Here is a 23,131-nt window from a genome sequence, read left to right as displayed (position 1 = left end):
ACCCTAAGCAGCTTCTTTTCCGCTATAAAGTTATTAGTTCAGAAACCATGCAAATAGGTTAACACAGTATATCCTTTTCGTAGTAAAATTATAACTTCCTTAGTCTAAGGAAGTACTTTCTGGGTCTACCTTCAATTAATAAGACTACCATTTTCTGAACTTTCTTCTTGTTGCCCAGGCTGGAGTGCAATGGCACGATCTCGGTTCACTTCAACCTCCACCTCCAAGGTTCAAGTGATTCTCCTGTCTCAGCCTCCCAAGTAGCTCGAATTACAGGCATGCACCACTACGCCCAGCTAATTTTTTGTATTTAGTAGAGACATGGTTTCACCATGTTAGTCAGTCTGGTCGCAAACTCCTGACCTCAGGTGATCCACCCGCCTCAGCCTCCCAAAGTGCTGGGATTACAGGCATGCATCACCGTGCTCGGCCCATTTCCTGAACTTTAACATTTACTGTGGACCAGGCACTGTGTTAAAACCAAAACCTTATCTCAATCTTTAGAACAATCCTATGAAGTCAGTACCATGATTATTCCCATTTTGTTCTTGAAAATATTAAAGGTCAGAGACAGAGGTTAACAAAGTCTCACAGTTAATGTGTGGCAGAGTTGGGTTGAAGCCCAGGGCTGTCAGATCTGGCATTGAGAAAGAACACTTACATAGTGAAGCTATCAATAAGGACCTATCAGAAAGTTGTGATAAAGAATTCAACTCAACTATACTAATCAAGTGATTTGCACCACTGTGGAAATTATTTTTATGGAGTTCAGTAACTGCATTGATAGTAAGGACTTCTATTATATATATTCTTCTTACTAAGTCTTTGAAAATAGTTGTGAAACTGGTAACTAGACTATGTGTTCCAAGTGGCAATGAGAGTTTTTGACAGGATACATATTATTACTTTTTGAGATGGAGTTTTGCTCTTGTCGTCCAGGTTGGAGTGCAAAGACACAATCTCGGCTCACTGCAACCTCCGCCTCCTGGTTTCAAGTGATTCTCCTGCCTCAGCTTCTGGAGTAGCTGGGATTACAGGCGTGTGCCACCACGCCCAGCTAATTTTTGTATTATTAGTAGAGACGGGGTTTTACCATGTTGGCCAGGCTGGTCTCGAACTCCTGACCTCAGGTGATTCACCTGCCTTGGCCTCCCAAAGTGCTGGGATTACAGGCGTGAGCCACTGAAGCTGGCCATGATTTAATTTTTAAGATTAAAAAATAGGATAAAGAGTTTTGGGGCAGAAAAGAAGCATGTGATGGCTGTTTGTCAATGAAACTTCTGAGAAACAAGGAAGGAGGACTGCCTATGATTATATCTAAATGCTACAATAAATTTGACTGACAAGAGGGACGTAGGAGACCCCGCATAGAAAAGATGTTTTAATGAAAAGGAAGTGAAACACCAAGTCCACATATAAATTTTTAATAAACTTTTTGTGTCTATGTCATATTTCATAATATGCTTTTCCTAAATGCTTAACCTAGGAAAACCATACATGTTTAACAGTGTGGTTTATGAAATGAAAGCAGTAATAATTTGACTCTTCAGAACCGCTTCATTTTGGACTATGTCAAGCTCTCTAATCTTTTCTCCTCAATGGTAGACCATGGTTAAGGGACAAATGATAACGTACAAGGTTTTCAATTGCTAACTACCAAATTTTCATAGGTTACAGTATTACTCAAAAAGTTGTTTTTTCTCGTTTCTTCAAATTTTGAAATAACTTGCTTTGCTGACTCATCTGACTATATTTTTAATGAGGACTGGCTTTATTAGCACTTATAGAAAAAAAGCTCAGCACTCCACATTGAGAGCCAAATCAAAGAGATGGTTACTTGTAGTGTGGAGTAATGTATGCTCCGTCTCTCCTTACAACGGAGCCAAAGGTCACAAACATTTACAGAAAACCTGCTTATGTCCCAGGTACTCTGCTAGGCACTTTCCTAACTTGTCTAAAGTCACAGCATAGGCTGGGTATGGTGGCTCATGCCTGTAATTCCAGCACTTTGAGAGGACGAGGTGGGCAGATCACCTGAGCCCAGGAGTTTGAGACCAGCCTGGGCAACATGACAAAACCCTACCTCTACAAAAATAAGCTGGGTGTGGTGGTGTGTGCCTGTAGTCCCAGCTGCTCAGGAGGCTGAGGGAGGAGGATTGCTTGAGCCCAGGAGGTAGGGTTTGCAATGAGCTGAAACTGCGCCACTGCACTCCAGCCTGGGCTACAGAGCAAGATCCTGTCTCAAAAAAAAAAAAAAAAAAAAAAGTCACAATACATAAGTCATAGAGCTGGGATTCAAATTCAGGTCTGTCTGAATATAGAGTATTTTCTGCTACATTATATCAGTTACTGAGGGTAATTGAAAAATTTAACACTTATCATGGACCAGGCACTATGTTAAAACATTATCTCATTAATCTTTACAATGATCCTATTTAAAAATCTGTAGCTGTAAAAGTATTTTATAAAACATTTATACAAAAATCATCAAGAATCTTCATGGCAAGTTAAAATGTTTTTAAACAGTTTGAGGTCACCTTGATGGTCATTCCACTACCCATTTCTCAGTTTCTTCAGCAAAATTTCCTTTCACTTATAGCTAGCTACCTGACCATCCTACACTAAATAAGCAGATAATTTAATCTTCCAACTTCTTGAATTTGTGTGTTCTTTTATGTACACATGTTGGCTGACTGGAACAGAAGGAGGCAGGGGGTATATATGAGCAAGTATGGTTTATTATGGACAAATGGTAGAAAAATGTTACTAATATCTATAGCTAAGTTCCTTAAGTCATGTAGAGAGACTGTTATTAAGTTTGCTTTATTTTTCTATTGAATCAAGCACTAGCTACCAGTTGCAGTTAGTTTTATTGTGCCTTCCAAATGCACAGTTAGCTTTGCTTTATCAATAACCAAATAATAAACTAGGTCCCAATGGTCATGTCCACATCTAGATTGTTCAGGTGATCAGGAACTCTTTTATTTGTGTGCTTTAGCTTTTAGTTCTTGGTTATATCTACAAAGAAAACAGAAAGAAAAATAATCATCAATAATAGATAAACTTATGGTAAGGAGAGAATGGAAAGCATACTCCATTTCTTCTTTCTTGGTGGTCAAGTAGCTATACAGTTGTAAACAGAATCTTCCCGGGGTGCTTATAGGTAGAAACAGGCAGAAGGGAAAGGATTCAAAGAGTTCATTTGCATCTGGATTTTGTTTCAGATAATAAGATGACAAATGCCAAAAACTTTTTTTTTTTTGAGACAGAGTCTCGTGCTGTCACCCAGGCTGAAGTGCAGTGGTGGGATCTCGGCTCACTGCAAGCTCTGCCTCTGGGGTTCATGCCATTCTCCTGCCTCAGCCTCTTGAGTAGCTGGGACTACAGGCGCCCGCCACCACTCCTGGCTAATTTTTTGTATTTTTAGTAGAGACGGGGTTTCACTGTGTTAGCCAGGATGGTCTTGATCTCCTGACCTCGTGATCTGCCTGCCTCAGCCTCCCAAAGTGCTGGGATTACAGGCGTGAGCCACTGTGCCTGGCCTGCCAAAAACTTTTAACAGTTTAGCTGACATATAGTTTCCTGTGCAAAAGTATTATTTTAATAAATATTCTCATTCTAGAATTCTACAAGAGTGTGACAAACATGTGAACATATGTATAAAGTTTAGTAAAATGTGGTCATCTAGAATTTTTAAATTTATACTCACAAAGCACCTTTCCTAAGAATAAGATCAACAGGTAAAGTAAAATATACTAATCACTAAAGTAAAATATCACTCAAGTAAAATATACTTCTAACCACTAAGGTAAAATATACTTCTATGATGCAGGCAGGCTATTGGGTTAACAGCCTGTAAACACTTAAATTCACTAACGCTAAGGACCATTTCCTCAATTCTCAATCCAAAGAAGTAACCACAGAGCCAGTCTTTCCTTCCCTTCTACCATTCCTTGGGCTTCATTTACTATTCCTCCCAGCTTATAATGGAATGGAGAATAGTATAAGCACAAGAAGGATACTTATTCCACGAAGCTAACCATACCTCCTAGGTTTCTCAAAAGATCCTGATTCCAAATATTTGATCATAATGTCATTATCATAAGTCACCGACAATATTAACTACTGAGTAAATAGTTTAAAAATTTCCAGTGCTCATGGAACACTTTCCAATCAAAGCAAAGACCTCACTCTAAATATCATTTCCAATACTACATAATACATTTAAGTTCCAATTTATTATACACAATTGAAAGTAAGTGATAAAAGGTTTACATATTAATAAATCATAAACTGTATATATTGTCTTAATAAAAGAGATTATGTGAAATGGTTAACCATCTAAACGATGCACAGTTAAATCTAAAAACAAGGTAACATACTGCTTAACTGATTTTAGCCAGTTAACTGGTAAACTTATTTGTAAACCCCTAGACTTTTCTAGAAATGTTAAATTTCTACTTTAGGTACTTCTTGTCTTAGCATTATATATGAATCTTTAAAAAAAAAAAATTAAGTGTCACCTGAGTAGCTTTTGAAACAGTTTTAAAAATATCTCTGGTAGGCTTACCTCCAAATACGAAAAAGCTGAGAGGCTCCTGCTGTCCCCACAAAGAAATTAACAGCAAACAGACTCCAATTTTTTGGAATAATTACAAGTGAGTACCTTGACCAAATAAACCCTGTTGAAACAAAATGTTACTTTAAAAAGCATACATACTGCTGCAATAACTTCAGTGAATACTTAATATTGAGTAAAGTAATTACAACAATAATGTAGGATGAGGGACAAAGAAATGCTATATTCTGAATTTTCAATAATGTTTCTGTAGCTTAGTGTCACAGAAAATACTCAATTCTTACATGAAAGAGGAATCTTTAGAGTAAAGTGACTATTAACTGTAATTTTCTTCCCACTTATAAAAATATACTCATGGCAAAACCCTGAAAAACAAAAGCCCATTCAGATACTTATTCTTCCTCTGACTCTCCCATCCATAATTAATAACTTTCTAGACATAATACTGTTAATTCCTTTGGTGTGGGTGTATTTCAAACACTAAGCCACTAAATAAACTGATACAAAACAAAACAAAAATCATTTATGTTCTACAAGGAACACAGAAGATATTTGTTTAATTTACCTGTAGCCATCAAAACAGCAGATTGAGCTGTGCTAAGTTTTTCTGCAGGTCTGGCCATATCAGCCAATCCAGCACACACCAACCCCTACAGATTAACACATAGAAAGAAAAAAAGTATCATGAGTGTGGAGTAATAGTTTTAACTTTAAGCACAAAACATTTTTGAGATTTCCATAAGTTAGCAGCTATAAGTTTAGTATCCATTCATTAAGAAAATGTAGACTACAACAACAAAAAAGCACAATGAATTAAAAAACTGCTTTTTGAACTAATTTTACTTTGTTAGGTACACTAAGCAGTCTCATATATCTGAAAGTCAGTAGTACATATATAGATAAGATATATACGTATGCATTATATGCACATACATTTTTTTGTCTACTTATTTCGCATATGAATTTATATATTCTTTATATATGTCAGGAACCACTAACCACTAGCATGGAAGATACCTGAAAGCTGTTAAGGATATTTGTATAGATTCTTCCTTTGATGTTTTCTGCCAATGTTATTATTTTTAAATTAAATTAAATTTTAGATTTGGGGTACATGTGCAGGTTTGTTACATGGGTATATTGTGTGATGCTGAAGTTTGGGCTTCTAATGAATTATTTTTTAAAAGTATAAGTATCAGAAAACCTGTTATAATTCTAGTTTTTTGGTTAGATCATATATTATTATCATTATTATTTTTAGACACAGTCTCGCTCTGTCACCCAGGCTGCAGTGCAATGGTGCGATCTCCGCTCACTGTAACCTCCGCCTCCCAGGTTCAAGTGATTCTCATGTCTCAGCCTCCAAGTAGCTGGGATTACAGGCATGTGCCACTATGCCTGGCTAATTTTTATATTTTTAGTAGAGACGGGGTTTCACCATGTTGGCCAGGCTGGTCTCAAACACCTGATCTCAGGTGATCCGCCCACCTTGGCCTCCCAAAGTGCTGCGATTACAGGTGTGAGCCACCAGGCCCGGCCTGGCTGTAAGACCACTTTTCTTTAACATCAGCATATATGTGGCAATCATGCGTTCTTGCTCTCAACAGATGAGCTGTATTTTTACCAAGTCATTATGTTTGTCCCCCAATCTGTTTATGCCAGTTTTACTTGTTAATGTAATTTATATGATTTAATAAATTTTTTTTAAACTAAGCTGGAAATTATATAGGATGCACTATAGTATAATTTATCCAGGATAGAAAATGTGGAGCTCAAAAATCCATACACAAATAAAAGCTTTAGCTTTAAAAAAGACTGATTGTCAAAGAATATATATTTATATCCTTTAGGTTAAAATAAAATATTTAAGGTACATAGGTTTTTTTTTCCGGATTATCCACTTTGACCTTTATGATTAGTTATGTGGTTTCAACTAAAGTGGTTACGAAGGACTCTACTATAGTTGTATGTTTGAAGGCACACGGTCTAAGAGTCTTAATGTTATAGAACATATGTGGCTTGCAGAAGCAACTGTTATGTGACATGTATAGAATTCTACAGATTAATTATCAAATACTCTGGGATAATAAAACACAGTAAGAGGTACATAAGGTAAGTATCTAATAGAAGTCTCCCGACCAGAGAACAAAACACAGAAGTTTCTATTGCTATGCTGTCATCTGGAGACTATGCAAGATTTCAACATGTACTTAAAATAGATGTTCTTAAAGAGACAGATAGTCAAGAAGGCATTTATGAGTATATAATGCTGTCAACATCTCATAACAGTAATGAACCAGGTCAAATAAACACCAAAGTTACTGATAAAACCAATAAACTCCTAAACTGTGGTAAATTCGAGGTCAAAGAAGCTCCTAAATTTATTGTGAACAGATGAAATCACTCAAACTTTTTAAATGATTGAATACTTCAGCAATCAATTCCACTATAAAGACATATAATTACTATGTAATTTTAAGCGTAGGTGGTGAAAGAAGGAAATGGTAATGTAACTTCCATTAGTATAGCAGGTTTTAGGATCTTTTCTCAATACGTAGATATGAAAAAAAAAAAAAAAACCCTGCTCCCTAGATCTCTGTAAAATACAGTTCCCTAATCACTTATATTCTAATCTTGTCACTTTATCGTTGAGGAGACAAAAATGACAAAGAGACTAAACTTGCCCAAGGCCATAAAATTGAGTCATAACCAATTCTAACTCTAACATTCTCAACCACTTGAATTTACAACTGAGTTTCTGAATTGTTCTAACCATTTTAATAGTACATTTAAGAGAATTACAACAGCCCATCACTCAACAACAACAAAAAACAACTTGATTAAATTAAAGACAGGCAAAGGACTTGAATAAATATTTCTCCAAAGAAAATACACAACTGACGAATAAGTACAATAAGTATATGTTCAGCATGACTAATCATCAGGGAAATGCAAATAAAAACAAGATATCTAACACTCATTAGGTGCCTATCATAAAAACGAAAACAAAAACGCTCCCCCATCAAAAGTTTACAAGTGTTGATGAGGATGTGGAGAAATTAAAACCCTTATGAATTGCTGGTAGAAATGTAAAATAATGTAGTTGCTGAGGAAAACAAAAAATATTAAGCAGAATAATCATATGATCTAGCAATTCAACTTCTGGGTGTATACTAAGAAGAATTAAAAGTATTGACTTAAAAGGTATTTGTACATCAATGTTCATGGTAGCATTATTCACAGCAAAAATGTGGAAGCAAACCAATTGTCCAATCAACATATAGATGAATAAACAAAATGTAAATACATACAATGGAATGCTATTCAGCCTTAAAAAGAAAGGAAATTCTGACACATGTGACAACATTAATGTACCTTGTGGACATTATGCTAGGTGAAATAAGCCAACTACAAAAAGACAAATACATTTTGATTCCATTTACAAGAGGTACTTAGAGTAATGAAATTCATAGAGACAGAAGGTAGAATGGTGGTTGCCAGGGACCGGGAGAAGGAGAATGGGGAATTATGGGTACAGAGTCTTACTTTTACAAGATAAAAAGGGTTCTGGAGATTGGCTAACAATGATGTAAATGTACTTAACACTACTGAACTGTACACTTTGAAAATGGTTCAGATAGTAAATTTTATGTGTATTTTACCACATTAAAAAAAAAAAAAAGCCTACAGACCAGTAGTTTTCAAACTTTAGAGGGCATCAGAGAATCATCTGAAGAGGTTATGAAAACACATCTCACCGGACTCCACGTCTAGAGTTTTAGATTTAGTAGGTCTGTAATGGGGCCTAATAAGTTCTCAAATGATGACACTGCAGGTCCAGAAAGATGACACTGAGAAGCACAGTTATAGAACCAAACTGGCCCTTTCAACATAAAATCAATGATTTGCTACAAACAGCCACCACAATTGTTTTTTTCCAGCTAAGTGAGAACTTTAAGAAAGAAAACTCTGGGGAAGAGTAAAAGCACTGGGCTTGGAGTCAGAAGTCCTAGGTTCCGTCATTTACCAAATGCTAATATTTATACCCGAATAAATCCATCTGCTTTTTGAGACTAACTTTCCTTACCTATATTTTGGTGTTAGCACCTTCAGTTCTCATACTAAATTAATAATAAAAGTTAACTTGGGGGTTCTAACTAGTTTAATGCTTTACTTAGTAATAAAATTTCAGAATGAAATTTCATGTCCCTATGGCACACAATTTTAAGTTTTTTGATAACAAGTATGTTCCCAGAAGGCCTCTTATCTAAAGAGTTCAGAAAAACTAGACAGTTGCTTTATGTAGAAAATGGTATGTCTGAGAATATTTGCCATGAAATAATCGAGAGGCATAACGAGAATATTCTAAAGCATATCCTTCATAAAAGTTACTTCAAATTAGTAAATTCCTATTAAGGAATTTTTCTTTCCGTAGCTTCTGCAAAAACTCAAGACTTACCCATTTCATAATTGGAGCCCAGAAAAAAACTGTTCTGGGACCTGAAAAAAGAAAAAAAAAGAAAAATTCAGGAATAAACCAAGTATCTTATACATGTCTTTTAACAGCTGTCACCAAATTTTAAAAACCAAAAGATTTATCAATCTATTTTTAACCACTTTTACTATGCTTTTTGCATACTTTGTATTTCAGTTAACATTTAGAGAGGTACCACAGTATCACAGTACAGTTGACCCTTGAATAACACAGGTTTGAACTGCACAGGTTCAACTATATGCAAAATTTTTTCAGTAAATATACTGCCATATAAAAACATTTTAGGGAACCTTGATTCTAATGTACTTTCATACTAGGTTTACACTCAAGTAATACTCTCATCCCAAGTGAAAATGAACCCAGTGATAACACCCCATTTTTGTGCATTTTGGCTGAATTACTATAACAAATAGTTGGTTAATCTTAACATTAAGCAGCAAAATTTGAAAAATGTAAAAATGGCAGTTGCTTCCCTGCAACTTTTGCTTAGTATGCAGGTTTTGAAAAGTATCACCAGATAGTTCAAACTACTTGCCTTTGGCCTTAAGTGATAGCAATGCTACACATTCTATCCTCCACAATTTAACATAGCCCTTGATATTTTTATCCCTCTCAAACTAATTCACATTATTCTTACAGCAAATTCATTAATTCAATGTCATTTTAAAATCTACCACAGTACATTTTACATATTTTACTCTAGTTATTTGTAAATCTATGTATCTATCAAGATTATGACTTCCTCGAAGCTAGTGGCTCAATATTATTTATACTTGTATCCCTACTACCTAATAGAAAATAAAAAGGAAAGTTAGCAAGTAGAGTTGGAAGCAGTTTATACTAATATTTATTACCGTAATATACAATATGTATGTGTATATATAATATATAGATATATACACACACATATACAAATAACCTTTTTTTTTTTTTTGAGACAGAGTCTCGCTCTGTTGCCCAGGCTGGAGTGCAATGGCACAATCTTGGCTCACTGCAACCTCCACCTCCCGGGTTCAAGTGATTCTCCTGCCTTAGCCTCCCAAGTAGCTGGGATTACAGGCGCCTGCCACCATACCCAGCTAATGTTTTTGTATCTTTAATAGAGACAGGGTTTCACACCATGTTGGCCAGGCTGGTCTCAAACTCCTGACCTCGTGATCTGCCCGCCTTGGCCACCCAAAATGCTGGGATTACAGGCGTGAGCCACCATGCCTGGCCACAAATAACTTTTAAAGCACTTTAAAATTGTAAGTTGTTTTTATCAGCCTGATACTTAAATATCTGATAAGTCTGGCTTATGCGTTTAATAGTTTTAAAATATGCTTGCTGATTTTCTAATTTAATCCTAAAGTCCTACAGCAGTCTAAGTTTCATTTTCTCATTCTTCAGAGAAGCTGGGTATCATCATTAGAATAATTCTTCAAACACTAGAAAGATCATGGCACAAATCCTGTGGTTCCTTGTGGGCCTACTCAGCCAATTATAATGTTAAACTTTATTTTCTCACATACATCTGGTATCTAACCATTTTTACATTTTCTTGTGTATGTTTGAATTTTCCGTATTTTAAGTTGTAGAATAAATCTAGAAACAGTGCTGAAACAGCTGGTGAGAGAATTTAAACTATAAGGGAGTTCTAAATTTTGATGTTCTTACAGCTGAGTGAAAAACCTATCTATATTCAGTTTCTGTTATCCAGTTCTCTAAACAGCATTGTTCTGGGCACAGCCACCATACATATAGAACTCTAGCCACATCCTTTTCTCTCTACAAGATATAAAATAATTTAGTTTCTTCTTTGGTTAAGACTAGGCTGGAATTTGAAAAGAAATTTTTACGAAGGGAAAAAGGGGAATATAAAAGAAAACATGAAGCCATTGAGTTTCAGAATATATAATCCTAATTTAACTAAATCTTAGCCCAGGTCAGTGGTTCTTAACCAGGAGTGTCCCCGCCAGGGGAATTTTTAGTTGCCCAACTGTGGTGCTCCAACTGCTGCAGATGGTGCTGCTGCCGCTGCTGCCGCCATCTCGTGGGTAGAGGCCTGGGATGCTGTTAAACATCCTCCAATGCACAGGACAGCTGCTCCAAGAAAGTAGAAGGTTAAGAAATCCTGGCCTAGGCCAACTGATAAGCTGGGCAAACATTCAACCAGTTTCATGCTATTTTATGGATCTTCAGTTTATGCTGTCCCTTCTCAATATCCTGCTTAGTCTTTACCTAACTCCTATCCATCAGAAACTCATCTCAGGTTGCCTCTCCTAAGGAAGCCTTAAACAAACAAACAAACAAACAAAAAAACTACAGGTTAGGCTAAATGCTCCTTCTCTTAACTACCGAAGTAGCCTGTATATTCTTCTATCATTTTCTGTTAAAATGATTATTTATGTATCTGTCACATTAACCCGAAGACAAGGTCCATTTCTTAATCTTCCTTGACAAATAATAAGTATGTGCCACCAGAACTGAATTGGATTCACCATGTTCAGGATAGACGCTAATCAAAGATATTCAAACTTTGTATCTGACCCAGATTTGCCTCAACACTGCTTCATCCTCAAGGCTGGAATTTGCTGTTTACTCATCTCTAGGGACATTAGGTTCCCTTTATGCCAAGGATATATTAGATTTCACTTATTAGTTACTCTACTCTTAGACCAGGGCTCTCTTCCCCTGAGTCTGATAACATAATGTACTAATCCTATAAAACAGTCTTTTCAAACTCTCTGGAAATTTAGGGTGAGATCCCAGGATTCCTATCATTACACCTGGTTCATTTTTCTTTGTCACACACAGTGTCTCTCGCTCATATGCATTATCAATTACTAAGTTTAATTTTTATCCTGGCATGGAGTTTCATCAATCAAGAGTCAGTCAGTGTATTGTTTCAGTCTCTCACTGAATGGGTGTTCATTTTTACTTTGAACTCTTCAGCAGACTTCTCTTGTTCTATTTCAAAGCTGGAGTTTCTCTTGTCACCCCAAAACTGTTTTCTGAGAAAAGTCTCCAGATTCCGGTTCCAAGCTTAAATGGTTGACAAGCTTAAATGGTTGATCCTTTGGGGTTAATGAATAGTCAATCTTTTCAGTAGGTTTGCCTGGTAACTAATTTACTAAACTGCCCAGAGCTAGGTAATAGTTTTACAATATTAACAGCACGCCCTTCCCCACCAAACCAAACAAGAACTGAAAAAACTTCAACCATCAAATTATGGTTGCTAGAACCTGGACCAAGAGAGGTATTTTAGTGAGTGAATAATTTTAAACTATGAAAACAAGCTCTAATTTCAGTTTAACAACTGCTATGTACTAAACAGAAAAATAGCAGTAGCAAATACATAAGACCTTCTAAATTGCTAATTTTTCTGAGATACTAGAAGATGTGGACAAGTGACAAAAAAAATCAGAGTCTAATATCTACAAATGCAAACAGTGTTTTCTTAACTGTTAAAAAAAAGAAAAAACGGTCACATAATGGGTTAACAAAATTTTAAAGAAAACTTAACCCTTTCATTTTAATGCTAATTAGCATTCAATTAACATTTCTTAGCTTATTTTCTGTAAGAGTAAATAAGTCAAATAAAGCTAGACAAGTACATTTAGACATATATAAATCAGATACAGAGGCTGTCTTCCAGAAAACAGCAATTGATCAACAGTGGATATGGTAGTGAAAAAACATTCCAACTTACTTCAACATTTCTAAACATAAAGTTTTGACAAAACAAAGCACTTAGAAATAGGTATCACTCAAATAGTGACAATACAATGTCACATGTGTCATTCTAGACCTAGAAAACACAGGCTTATGTTCTGTACAATGACACAGCTATTCTTATGGGAGAGCATAAAAATAGATAATTATGACACGTGAAATGATTATAATACCATAATATTAGAATAAGCAGATGTATAAACTAACAGATACCTGGCCAACATCCATTATGATAAATGAAATAACTTGATTAGGTGGAAACTTTGAACTGCTGAAAATATACTGAAGAAAAATCTCCTCAAAAGACATTAATTTATAGCCCAAGATGAAGAAAATTGTCCACATCAGACATACTATATATCCTTTTAGAAAAACAATTAACACATTTTCATCTTGTTTCTTAGAACACTACTACTGGATGTTGAAGAAGGCCTCCAATGCTGACAATTTAGAAACATTAAACAAGTATTTAAAATGTCTATATATTTAGGCTGGGCACGGTGGCTCACACCTGTAATCCCAGTACTTTGAGAGGCCAAGGCGGGTGGATCACCTGAGGTCAGGAGTTTGAGACTAGCCTGACCAACATGGAGAAACCCTGTCTCTACTAAAAATACAAAATTAGCCGGGTGTGGTGGCGCATGCTTATAATCCCAGCTACTTGGGAAGCCTGAGGCATGAGAATCGCTTGAACCCGGGAGGCAGAGGTTACAGTAAGCCAAGACTGCACCATTGTGCTCCAGCCTGGGCAACAAGAGCGAAACTCTGTATCAAAAAAAGAAAAAAAAAAAGTCTATACATTTTTTTTTTTTTTTTTGAGACAGAGTCTCGCTCTGTCGCCCAGGCTGGAGTGCAGTGGCCGGATCTCAGCTCACTGCAAGCTCCGCCTCCCGGGTTTACGCCATTCTCCTGCCTCAGCCTCCCGAGTAGCTGGGACTACAAGCGCCCGCCACCTCGCCCGGCTAGTTTTTTGTATTTTTTAGTAGAGACGGGGTTTCACCGTGTTAGCCAGGATGGTCTCGATCTCCTGACCTCGTGATCCGCCCGTCTCGGCCTCCCAAAGTGCTGGGATTACAGGCTTGAGCCACCGCGCCCGGTTTCATTTTAAACTATGAACTATTTTCAAGAATAATGAAAAATACAGACTATAAGTTATTTTGTGTTTTATTGTCTTATTTTTAAAGTGAAACTCACGTTTTTAAATTCAAACTTTTCATAGAATTTGAGAAATTCTACAAGTGAACACCATAAGCAAATAATAATAGACAGAAATTTTCAAATTAACAAATTTAGTTGCCTTGAACTTCGATGAACCTATCAATAAACTGATATAAACTTACTTCCTAATTTCCTTATTTGAGAGAAATTACTGTTAATAAAATATTATATGAATTCTACCCAGAAAGTAGGCCACCTATTGTATATATGATTCCCTCCCTAAGTAAAGACTTACTTTTTGGAATAGAATAGGTAATTTTCACTCTCAAGCACATATACACACTTACAAATACTGAATTGAGGTATTCACTATACTCCTCTGTGAAAAATCAAGTTTCTTACTGAATGCTAAGAGGTCATAAAATCACTAAATTTCCCTACCTCTTCCCATCCCTTTCATGCCACTCCTTTATGATTTGTTACTTTTTAACACCCCTCTTAATTCCTTACATTACACAAGTTTACCTGTTTACTATCATGTGACAAACTAGATACAAATCCTTCCAATATGTAAAGGTTAATCTTTGATGTGGATACTGATGGCTAAAAATCATTCATTTTTATTTGTGCCAAAGCTAGTTCTGATTTAACACTAAGAACATGACTAAGCTACCATTTAGAACCATATAATTTTAATATTTTCCACAATGCCTTGGAAATAGCTATGACTAAAATAGTACCCAAAACATCATGGGTAGATAATGTTTTTAAAAATGTTGACTGAAAATACACTTTGGTTTGAAATTCCAGAGTAAAGAACAGGTAAAGCAACCAAAATAGCCAAGATGCATCTTAGGGATGATACGTTTTAAATTTACTTATTTCTTCAGGTACGAAGAATCAGTTACTTTTAGATTTAGAGAGACTGTTGAAATCATCTGCTGTAGGCACTCATAAATCAGGCAAATGAGGCCCAGTAAACAAATTACTTGTTTAAAATAAATAACTCAGCAAGGATAAAAAACTAGATCCCTAAATCATAATCTAACAATAATTATATGACTTTCCCCAATGAAATCTGAGTTTCCCGAAGGTTCTGAATGTAGGAAAAGTCCTAAGAGAATACCAAATTATAGATTATTAGATGGAAAAGACTTTAAGGAAAGTTCAAGCTCCCTCATTTTTATAAATGAAAAAGATGAGACACGAACAAATTAAGTAATTTGTCTTACACTCAGGAAATTTAGGGTGAGTTCTGGATAGAGCAAGGACTAGAACACAGTTTCTTTGATCCCAGTCCTCTTTCTACTATACCATACTGCACTTTGAACATATTTCATTCTCTGTTATAGGCAAAATTAATATTTTACATGACCTGGAAATGAAAAGCTATTTATAGCTTTTCTTAGGGCTTTTTTCTCCTTTAGCACATCTGCATAAACAGTTCTAATTTCTTAAAATTAGTTTAAAAGCAGGATAGCACAGAAAAAAATATGTTAAGTGTTGAACAACTACATCAAGGGTGACATTCTGCTCTGTCACCCAGGCTGGATTGAGTGCAGTGGCGCGATCTTGGCTCACTGCAACCTCTGTCTTCCGGGTTCAAGCAATTCTCCTGCCTCACCCTCTGGAGTAGCTGGGATTACAAGCGTGCACCACCATGCCCAGCTAAATTTTGTATTCTTAGTAGAGACAGGGTTTTACCATGTTGGGCAGGCTGGTCTCGAACTCCTGACTTCAGGTGATCCGCCCGCCTTGGCCTCCCAAAGCGCTGGGATTACAGGTGTGAGCCACCGTGCCTGGGTGATATTCCTTTTTATGAACTCTTCTGAGAATACAAACTCTGTGTGGGTGGGTTGTTATTTTATCCACTGATTTATCCCGACTGCCAGAATAGTATCTAATATACAACAGGCCCTCTATAAATATTGAATAATTCAACTTTCTTGGTAGCTGATTGTTTGAAGAGATTCTATTTTTCACTAATATTTTACAATTGTATTTGAAATTCTAATTTTACATCTATTTTAGTTCTCTCTTTAAATAAAGTTATTGCTTTAAAAAATAATATATGTATATTTAGTGTAAATATTTAAACATATTTAATATACACTTAAGAATATATATGGACATATATTAATATCTTAGACTGGCATTTAGATTCTTCACTGACAATCTGTGGCAACAAAATAAGTTCTAATAGAGATGCAATGGAAACTATGTAGGTATGTACACTGATTATTGGTCCACATTTGATTTTATTTGCATATAATAGAACAATATATATTTGAACTAAGTTGCATTTAACTATCTACTGTAACATCAATTCTCTTAGCATTGAATTTAAAATTTTTATGATACAGATATTTCCTTATAAACACTGATAACACTGGTTCATTTAATTTATTTTTATTTCAAAAGAAATATCTTCTAGGTCTTTAAAATTAAGCTAATTATCTTATCTAGGAAAAATGCAAATATTCTTATTTAGACTTTAAAGTAACTTTTCCCATGAGTCTTCAGAAGGGAACCCATGTAATGTTGAGAATGATATTCTCAGCACCAGCACACTAAGCACTGCAACAAGTTTCAGAGAATTATTTTTTCAAAAGCTCTTCCATGTAAGCCAAAATGTAATTCAATAAAAGGAGAGCTACAATGCGTTAAAATGATATGGTTCGGATAGCTGTTTTTGGGACTAACTTCACCAAAGGATAGTTTTTAGACTCTTTAGAGCTGTGGTCTTCCAGCTCCTTTTGAACATATGCCCCATCAGTAAAAACAATTTGCGCATACATCCTCTTTATAAATTGTTTATATATTTATAAATTATATAGAATTACTGCCCTAATATATTTTTGTATTACAGAATGTACACACAATGAAAAATTTAAATGGATGAAATAACAGTAAATGTTAATAGAAGTTCTATGATTTTCTTCCTACATTCCAATGTTTCATTGTGTGCATCCCTTGGGATGACTCACCCCGTTCTGGAACTCACAAATAAATGACACTCCTCCACTGCTAATTTTTTGTTTTCCTTAATTAAGCTTTTAAGAAAACATTGGGGCCAGGTGTGGTTGCTCACACTTGTAATCCCAGCACTTTGGGAGGCCAAAGCAGGTGGATCACCTGAGGTTAGGAGTTTCAGACCAGCCTGGCCAACATGGGGAAACCCCGTCTCTACTAAAAACACAAAAATTAGCCGGGCATGGTGGCACGCGCCTGTAATCCCAGCTATTCAGGAGGCTGAGGCAGGAGAATCACTTGAACCAAGGCCAAGGTTGCAGTGAGCGCAGATCATGCCACTGCACTCCAACCCAGGGAACAGAGCAAGACTGTCTCAAAAAAAAAAAGAAAAGAAAAGAAAAGAAAAAATAACATTGGGCAACATAACTTCAAGGTTATTTGTTTGACAAACACTGGAGTACAGCTATGCAACTGGCTAGTGTGGAGTCACATATTTTATAGTCAGGTGGGGGATAATGCGGGGACTGACATCCTTTTTGTGAGTTGAGGAACTTGACGGAGACACACATTTGGCTAGAACTCTATTCCTTCTCTACAGAGGCAGATCATGACATGCCAGCAACAAGACATAGGCAAATGGATAATGAGAGCCTCAAAACTCTGGGTCATAGGTCAGAGTTGCAATACTGTGACTAAAATATATATTTATACATAAAAATATTCTTTTTTTTGTTTGTTTTTTGAGACAGAGTCTCGCTCTCTTGCCAGGCTGGAGTGCAATGGCGCGATCTTGGCTCACTGCAACCTCCGCCTCCTGGTTTCAAGCGATTCTCCCGCCTCAGCCTCCCAAGTAGCTGAGATTACAGGCACCTGCCACTACGCCCGGCTAATTTTTGTATTTTAGTAGAGATAGGGTTTCACCATGTTGGTCAGGCTGGTCTCGAACTCCTGACCTCAGGTGATCCGCCCAACTCAGCCTCCCAAAGTGCTGGGATTACAGGCATAAGCCACTGCACCCCACTAAAAACACATTCTTGTTACCTGTCGAGACATACAGTGTCAGCGATAAAATTAAATCTCAAACATTTAGAATCAGCAATGTATGATTTCCAACTGTTAAAATTGTAGCATTTCATATCATTTAATAAACTCCTTGTAGTTGAATCTAGACAAATGCTTCAATGATAATTCAATAACAAATACTGTTAGGCAAAATAGTATGCAAAATCCTTGAATATTCACTCCGGATAACTCTTAAGACAATAATCAGTGTTTCCTTAGATTTTATTACACACTCATCAGTCAACACATTTTTCAAGTTCCTCCATTTCTATACTGGTGTGCCTCCAACTTGTCGATCATAAATAATTTTGCTGTAATAGATATCCTTACTCTGCACGTTGTTCAAATCTCAGAACTGACAGTTATTGAGAGTCTAAGTGCAAACGCTGTGCTGCATGTTTCGGAGACATTAGATCATCTGATTTTCACAACAATCCTGAAATGATTATATAATTACTCCCATTTTATAGATGAGATAACTAAGGCAGGAATTTAGGGTCAAGGTCACACAGCCAAGACTGAAACGTAGGTCTATCTCCCTTCAAAGCCTAGCTCCTTTTACTACACTGAAAAAGGGGGTTAAAATAACTGAACGAATCCAAGGATTTTCAGATGAAATGCACATCCTACAAGTGAAAGGTAATCCCTCTTCATTCTGAAAGCTGACTAGTATTTTAAGCAGTAATTACAGGTGGCTAAAAACTAAAGCCTTGGAGAGGATCAAGATAAGACTACTCTCCAATTTCGTATTACTTTAAGTAGTTTAAAATTACTCTTACTCTGCCATGCCCTTATCCTACAGCTAAAACACAAAGCTTATGAGGGTCAGAGTTGACTTCACGTTCAGTTGACTCTGTAAAGCCCATATTATTACCAAAAGCATAGCTCAACCCTCCTTCCTGAAAATCTTATGCCACAAAACACAGCATAATTCCAAAAAAGCTAAATGTTAAAAGAACTAAACGGCAAATAAACAAAAACTTTTAAAATCACTAACAAACTCTCCTTAATGATCAGTTTTATAATGGGTTCAATATTGCAGTAAATAATATTAAGGGTTACACTACAGTATAATCCGGATGTTCAATTCATTCCATTATCAAACTGGAAGTCAGATTTAGTAACCAGTTCAGACTACAGAGAGCCGGTTCATAATCAGATAATGGGGGAACTAGACAACTTTCCTAATGATACCAACTGCAGAATACAGATTTTAACTATGTAGGAGAAAAAAAGCCACTTTTCGGGTAGCACTTCAGTCTTTCAATTTACAACACATTTTCTAGTTTGCCAAGTCTTAGGCTTGAAAGAGACCTCAGAATATATCTGATGTTAGCCTCTAGCCAAATAAGTATTATTACAACTCACTTTAGAGAAGAGGTAACAGAATTCTAGATCTTAAGGCATTGGAATGTTTCAGTTTCTTACAGAGTTGTTTTTTTGTTTTTTGTTTGTTTTTTTTTTTAACCACAAGAACACAAGTTTTCCAGTAGGCCAAGAGAGATGTAACATTTACTGAGCATTTACAAAGAGTCAAGCACATATGTTATCTGTCATTCTCGCAGACCGCATATTACACAACAGAGATCTAGGCTTTTGCTCAAGGTCACAACTATAATAAGTGGTAGGAGAGAATGAAATCCAGGTCTGTCCACACAAAAAACTCTGAGTAGAGCTTGTTCAACAATTTCATAAATAAGGACAGACTTAAAGAAACACACTGGACCTATGGGATGAGAAATGACACTGACTCAACCCTGGATGAAGTAAAGCATGCAGTTTGGGGGAGGGCTCAGTCTGCAGGCCTCTGCCAGCAGTAGCTGAAGAAAGTGTGACCTTTACTCCAAACCCTACAGTGCGACAAGCCACCCACCCAGCTCTGCCTAGCGTGGGTTAATATGCCACAATTCGAAAAGAGAAAGAGAATGAGTGTTTCATGGTGGCTGCAGACACTTTCGTGGCCGCAGAAGTTGAGAAGGCTCAAATTTGGAGGTCAGGTTTGGGTTGGAGTCGTGCGTAAGGGAGCGGATGTCACATAGGTGGGGAAGGGCGCTGACTTGAGATACGTTGGCTTAGGAAGAGATGTTGCAGGGGAGAGGGTGAAATGCAGAGGCTAGGAGAGTAAACGGCTTCACCTGAGGGGAAGGAAGGAGTTGGGGCTGTGGGATGCCTCTAGTGGCAGTTGTCAGAGGGCCTCTAAAAGGTCCATTTTAGAGGAAGGGGGAAGGAAGGTCTCGATAACGAGCCATTCGGGGTCCATTACCTGCTGGATGGTTGTACAACGGCCTCAATTTCTCGGGCAGCATCAGCTCCACTTTATCGAGGAGCCGGTGGTAGGTGGCCCGCAGGCCTCGGGCACCGGCGGCCGACATCGCCGCCGAGGGATCGTGAGCAGCCGGGTGGGAGCGTGGCTCTGTTCTCGTCCCTGGCTGACAACGAAGGGGAGCTAGTCACTTTTCCTTGCCACGACGCCTGGCGTCCGTCTCTCGCCTGGAGAGCCCTTCCCGCGGTTCTCGCTGCCCGGCTGTGAACCAAAAAGCTGCCGCCCGCACCCCGCGAAGGTTGAGGGGGCGGAGGCTGCCAACTGCCAGCCCCTGGTCCGCCTCCGCCCCGGCAGGAGAGAGGGAGGAGGAGCCTCGGCAACAGGTGCCAAAATAATCACCTCACCGAGTCCGCCCAGCGCCCTGCTGGCAGCGCGCTTGCGCACACTGAGCTGCCCGCCAGGATTGGCCCGCCCCGAGGCGCGGGCGGGGTGCAGCGGAACCCTCCTCTTTCTCCCCGCTGCCCTCGAAGCCATGTTGGAGAAGGGAAAGTGAAGCTGCGCCGGCTCTACTGCCCCTTAACTTTGACTAAGCAGGCCCGTAGTTAAAATGGGCTTTTCGGGCCTTCAGTGCCTAAAAATGATGCTGCACTATTCTCTTGCTTCTTTTGACTGGAGACTCGTGAGCGAGAGACTTTGAGTCGCTTCTCTCTCTACTCCTCTTTTATCCCTAGCGACTTAAGAATCTGGTTAGAGTGGCCCGAATGCATTTTTCCACGGTGAGGGCAGCCGCAGCACACACCAGCCTCAGTGCCCAAGGTGGTCGTCATCTCGCGAGAAAGGGTTGGCGGGGAGGGTATCCAGGACGAGGAGAGGGAGGAGTCGCCATCGCCTCCGCCTCCGCCTCCTCCTGTTGGAGGGGGGCCGAGGGAGGAGACTGTTGCTGATCTTTGGATGTTCTGGTTAGTCTAAGAAGGAGAGTATGAGGCGAGCTCCGGCCCGGGTGCGGCCGGGCTTCGGGGGCCCAGGCGCCGCTGCTGCCACCGCCATCTAACGCTGCGCCCTGGAGGCCCGGCGCGCGGATGGTGCCGGTGCGGCTCGGGTGTTGATCCGGTGTCCCCTCCCCCTCCTCCCCTCCCCCACGCGGTGGTCTCCCCTCCCACCCGGCTCAGGCAGAGCCATGTCTCGGGGTGGCTCCTGCCCACACCTGTTGTGGGACGTGAGGAAAAGGTCCCTCGGGCTGGAGGACCCGTCCCGGCTGCGGAGCCGCTACCTGGGTGAGCGGGGGCCCCGGGGCGGAGGCGCTGAGGTCGCCGCCCAGAGTGGGGGAGGGGGCGCACTGTCGGGGCTGTTGGAGGTGGGACAGCGTCTCGGCGAGGGTGCCCCGAGACTCTGGGGTGTTGGGTGGGGCCTCGGTCGCCGAATCCCGTGCCGGTGCCTCCCCCAGTCAAGCCCCCTATGCTTGCTGCCAGCCGCCGCCCTTGCTGGGTTTTCCTCGGAGGGCCGGGCCGAGGGCTGAAGGTACTGGCTTGTAAAGGTGTTGGGGTCGCTAATAGGTTGGGACTCGGGGGACTTGCGGAACCTCCAGGAGCTGCCGCGTTTAGAGCAAAAGTTAGCTCTTTTGCTCTTTTCCAGCGCGCTCTGCCCGCTGAGCCGGAGAACCTAAGTTGTTGCCCACCCTCGTCTTCGATCTCAAAAGGGTTTAGGTGTCGGCTGCGACGCGTTGACCACCCTCAGGGACTTCACGCTCCAGACAGAATCCGTGTAAACTGTTCTTGCGGCGCTGAGCCAAAACCTAAAAGTGATAGCTGAGCTCTCCCCACCCCCGCGCGCTCTCCCAGTTCCACTCTGTTCTTCAGTTCGTTTTGACCGCTTAAAGGTGGTGTAGGGTTTCACGTTCCTTTTCCCACCCCTGGAAAACACACTTGGCATTTACAGTTTCTTAGTTAAGCTTTCTAAAAACAACCTTCAATACTTGAGGGAACAGTATTCCACTTTTTTCGTTTTGCATAACATTTTTTTTTTTTTTTTTGAGGATTCTGGGTCACGCCCGAGTCAACTAAAAAGTTTGGTTTCGTAAAAATGGACGTACTTAGTAAAGGTCTTTTTTGTTTCTTCCTGTATACTCTTTACAGTTTTGCCATTTGCTAGGTAAAAAGTGTTTGTTGCTGTCATTTGTTTTTGATTTCAAGTAAAGAGAAGAAAATGAAATCTCATTACAGCCAACAGTTCTGGTTTGTAAATTATTTAAGAAAAGTTAGCATGCAATTTAATTCTTGCTTTTTAGTGTCTCAAGTAAAATACGAATACATTTTGTTTGTAGAAGCTCAATAAAAATGAAGCAAAAATCCCTTTGATCCCTCCCATTCAATTTCACTTCGCCACCCTTAGAAATAATATTTTCTGTTTTCTGAATATTCTTCCAGACCTTTTTGTTTGCATTCTTACAAGTACGTATGTATATGTACAAATGCTAGGGTGTGTGTGTGGTGTGTGTGTGTGTGTGTGAGAGAGAGAGACACCTGAATACATGGTGTCATATCGTAAACATTGTTTTAACTTCTCCACATTTTGGAGATCTTTCCATGGCAGTAAAAATAGATTATGTCTTTTAAATTATTACATAGTATGTAACATTATGAAGTACTGTAGTGTACTCAACCATTCTTATTTAAGTGGACGTTCGCCCTTACAGCATTGTAATGAACATCATTGTACAAGCTTTTGTGCATTTGTTGTAGGATAAGTACCTAGAGTGGTGATTAATCATTTTAAAATTGAACATAGCTAGAGTCTGCTTTTTTAAACTATTTGCCAAAAAAAGTGTGTAATATTTCTTTTAGAATTTATTTGTGGAGAGAGAACTTAATTTTAGCTTAATAAAACAAAT

The 23,131-nt window shown here is 38.6% G+C and overlaps 2 protein-coding genes across 15 annotated transcripts in view; one reads left to right on the top strand and one right to left on the bottom strand.

Moving 5' to 3' along the window:
- Window positions 1–1,412: 1,412 nt before the first annotated feature.
- On the bottom strand, window positions 1,413–21,571 carry MPC2 (mitochondrial pyruvate carrier 2). 2 transcript variants are annotated; one of them, XM_025356554.1, is made up of 6 exons: window positions 21,449–21,571; window positions 20,245–20,410; window positions 9,039–9,079; window positions 5,145–5,229; window positions 4,571–4,682; window positions 1,413–3,018 (listed from the first exon to the last, which is right to left on the bottom strand). In XM_025356554.1, exons 2-6 carry the CDS (start codon window positions 20,351–20,353, stop codon window positions 2,982–2,984), a joined length of 384 nt encoding a protein of 127 aa, XP_025212339.1. In that variant the 5' UTR covers window positions 20,354–20,410; window positions 21,449–21,571; the 3' UTR covers window positions 1,413–2,981. The 2 variants fall into 2 exon arrangements, with proteins under 2 accessions (XP_025212339.1, XP_025212429.1); XM_025356644.1 differs by having other exon boundaries at window positions 21,515–21,571.
- Window positions 20,754–23,131, top strand: part of DCAF6 (DDB1 and CUL4 associated factor 6) — a 141,809-nt gene continuing 139,431 nt past the window's right edge. For 7 of the 13 annotated variants that reach the window (XM_025355682.1, XM_025355513.1, XM_025356341.1 and 4 more), the window contains exon 1: window positions 21,070–21,518. In XM_025355682.1, coding sequence (XP_025211467.1) covers window positions 21,422–21,518 — 97 coding nt within the window. In that variant the 5' untranslated portion in view covers window positions 21,070–21,421. Of the gene's footprint in view, window positions 21,021–21,069; window positions 21,519–23,131 lie in introns of those variants that run through there. The other 6 variants (XM_025356258.1, XM_025355911.1, XM_025356429.1 and 3 more) reach the window with 4 other exon arrangements.

This window comes from Theropithecus gelada, chromosome 1 (genome assembly GCF_003255815.1).
Source record: "Theropithecus gelada isolate Dixy chromosome 1, Tgel_1.0, whole genome shotgun sequence".
NCBI lineage: Eukaryota > Metazoa > Chordata > Mammalia > Primates > Cercopithecidae > Theropithecus > Theropithecus gelada.
The sequence above is the reverse complement of the archived record's forward strand: the minus strand, read 5'-3'. Positions and strand labels throughout refer to the sequence as shown.

Bases quoted from the DNA above. Each gene is read 5' to 3' on its own strand.
- MPC2 (XM_025356554.1), bottom strand. From the start codon at position 20,353: ATGTCGGCCGCCGGTGCCCGAGGCCTGCGGGCCACCTACCACCGGCTC. The intron at 4,683-5,144 runs GTAAATTAAACA...TTGTTTCAACAG, and splicing joins TGCTGTTTTGATGGCTACAG to GGTTTATTTGGTCAAGGTAC. The intron at 3,019-4,570 runs GTAAGCCTACCA...TTTTCTTTGTAG, and splicing joins CAGCTTTTTCGTATTTGGAG to ATATAACCAAGAACTAAAAG.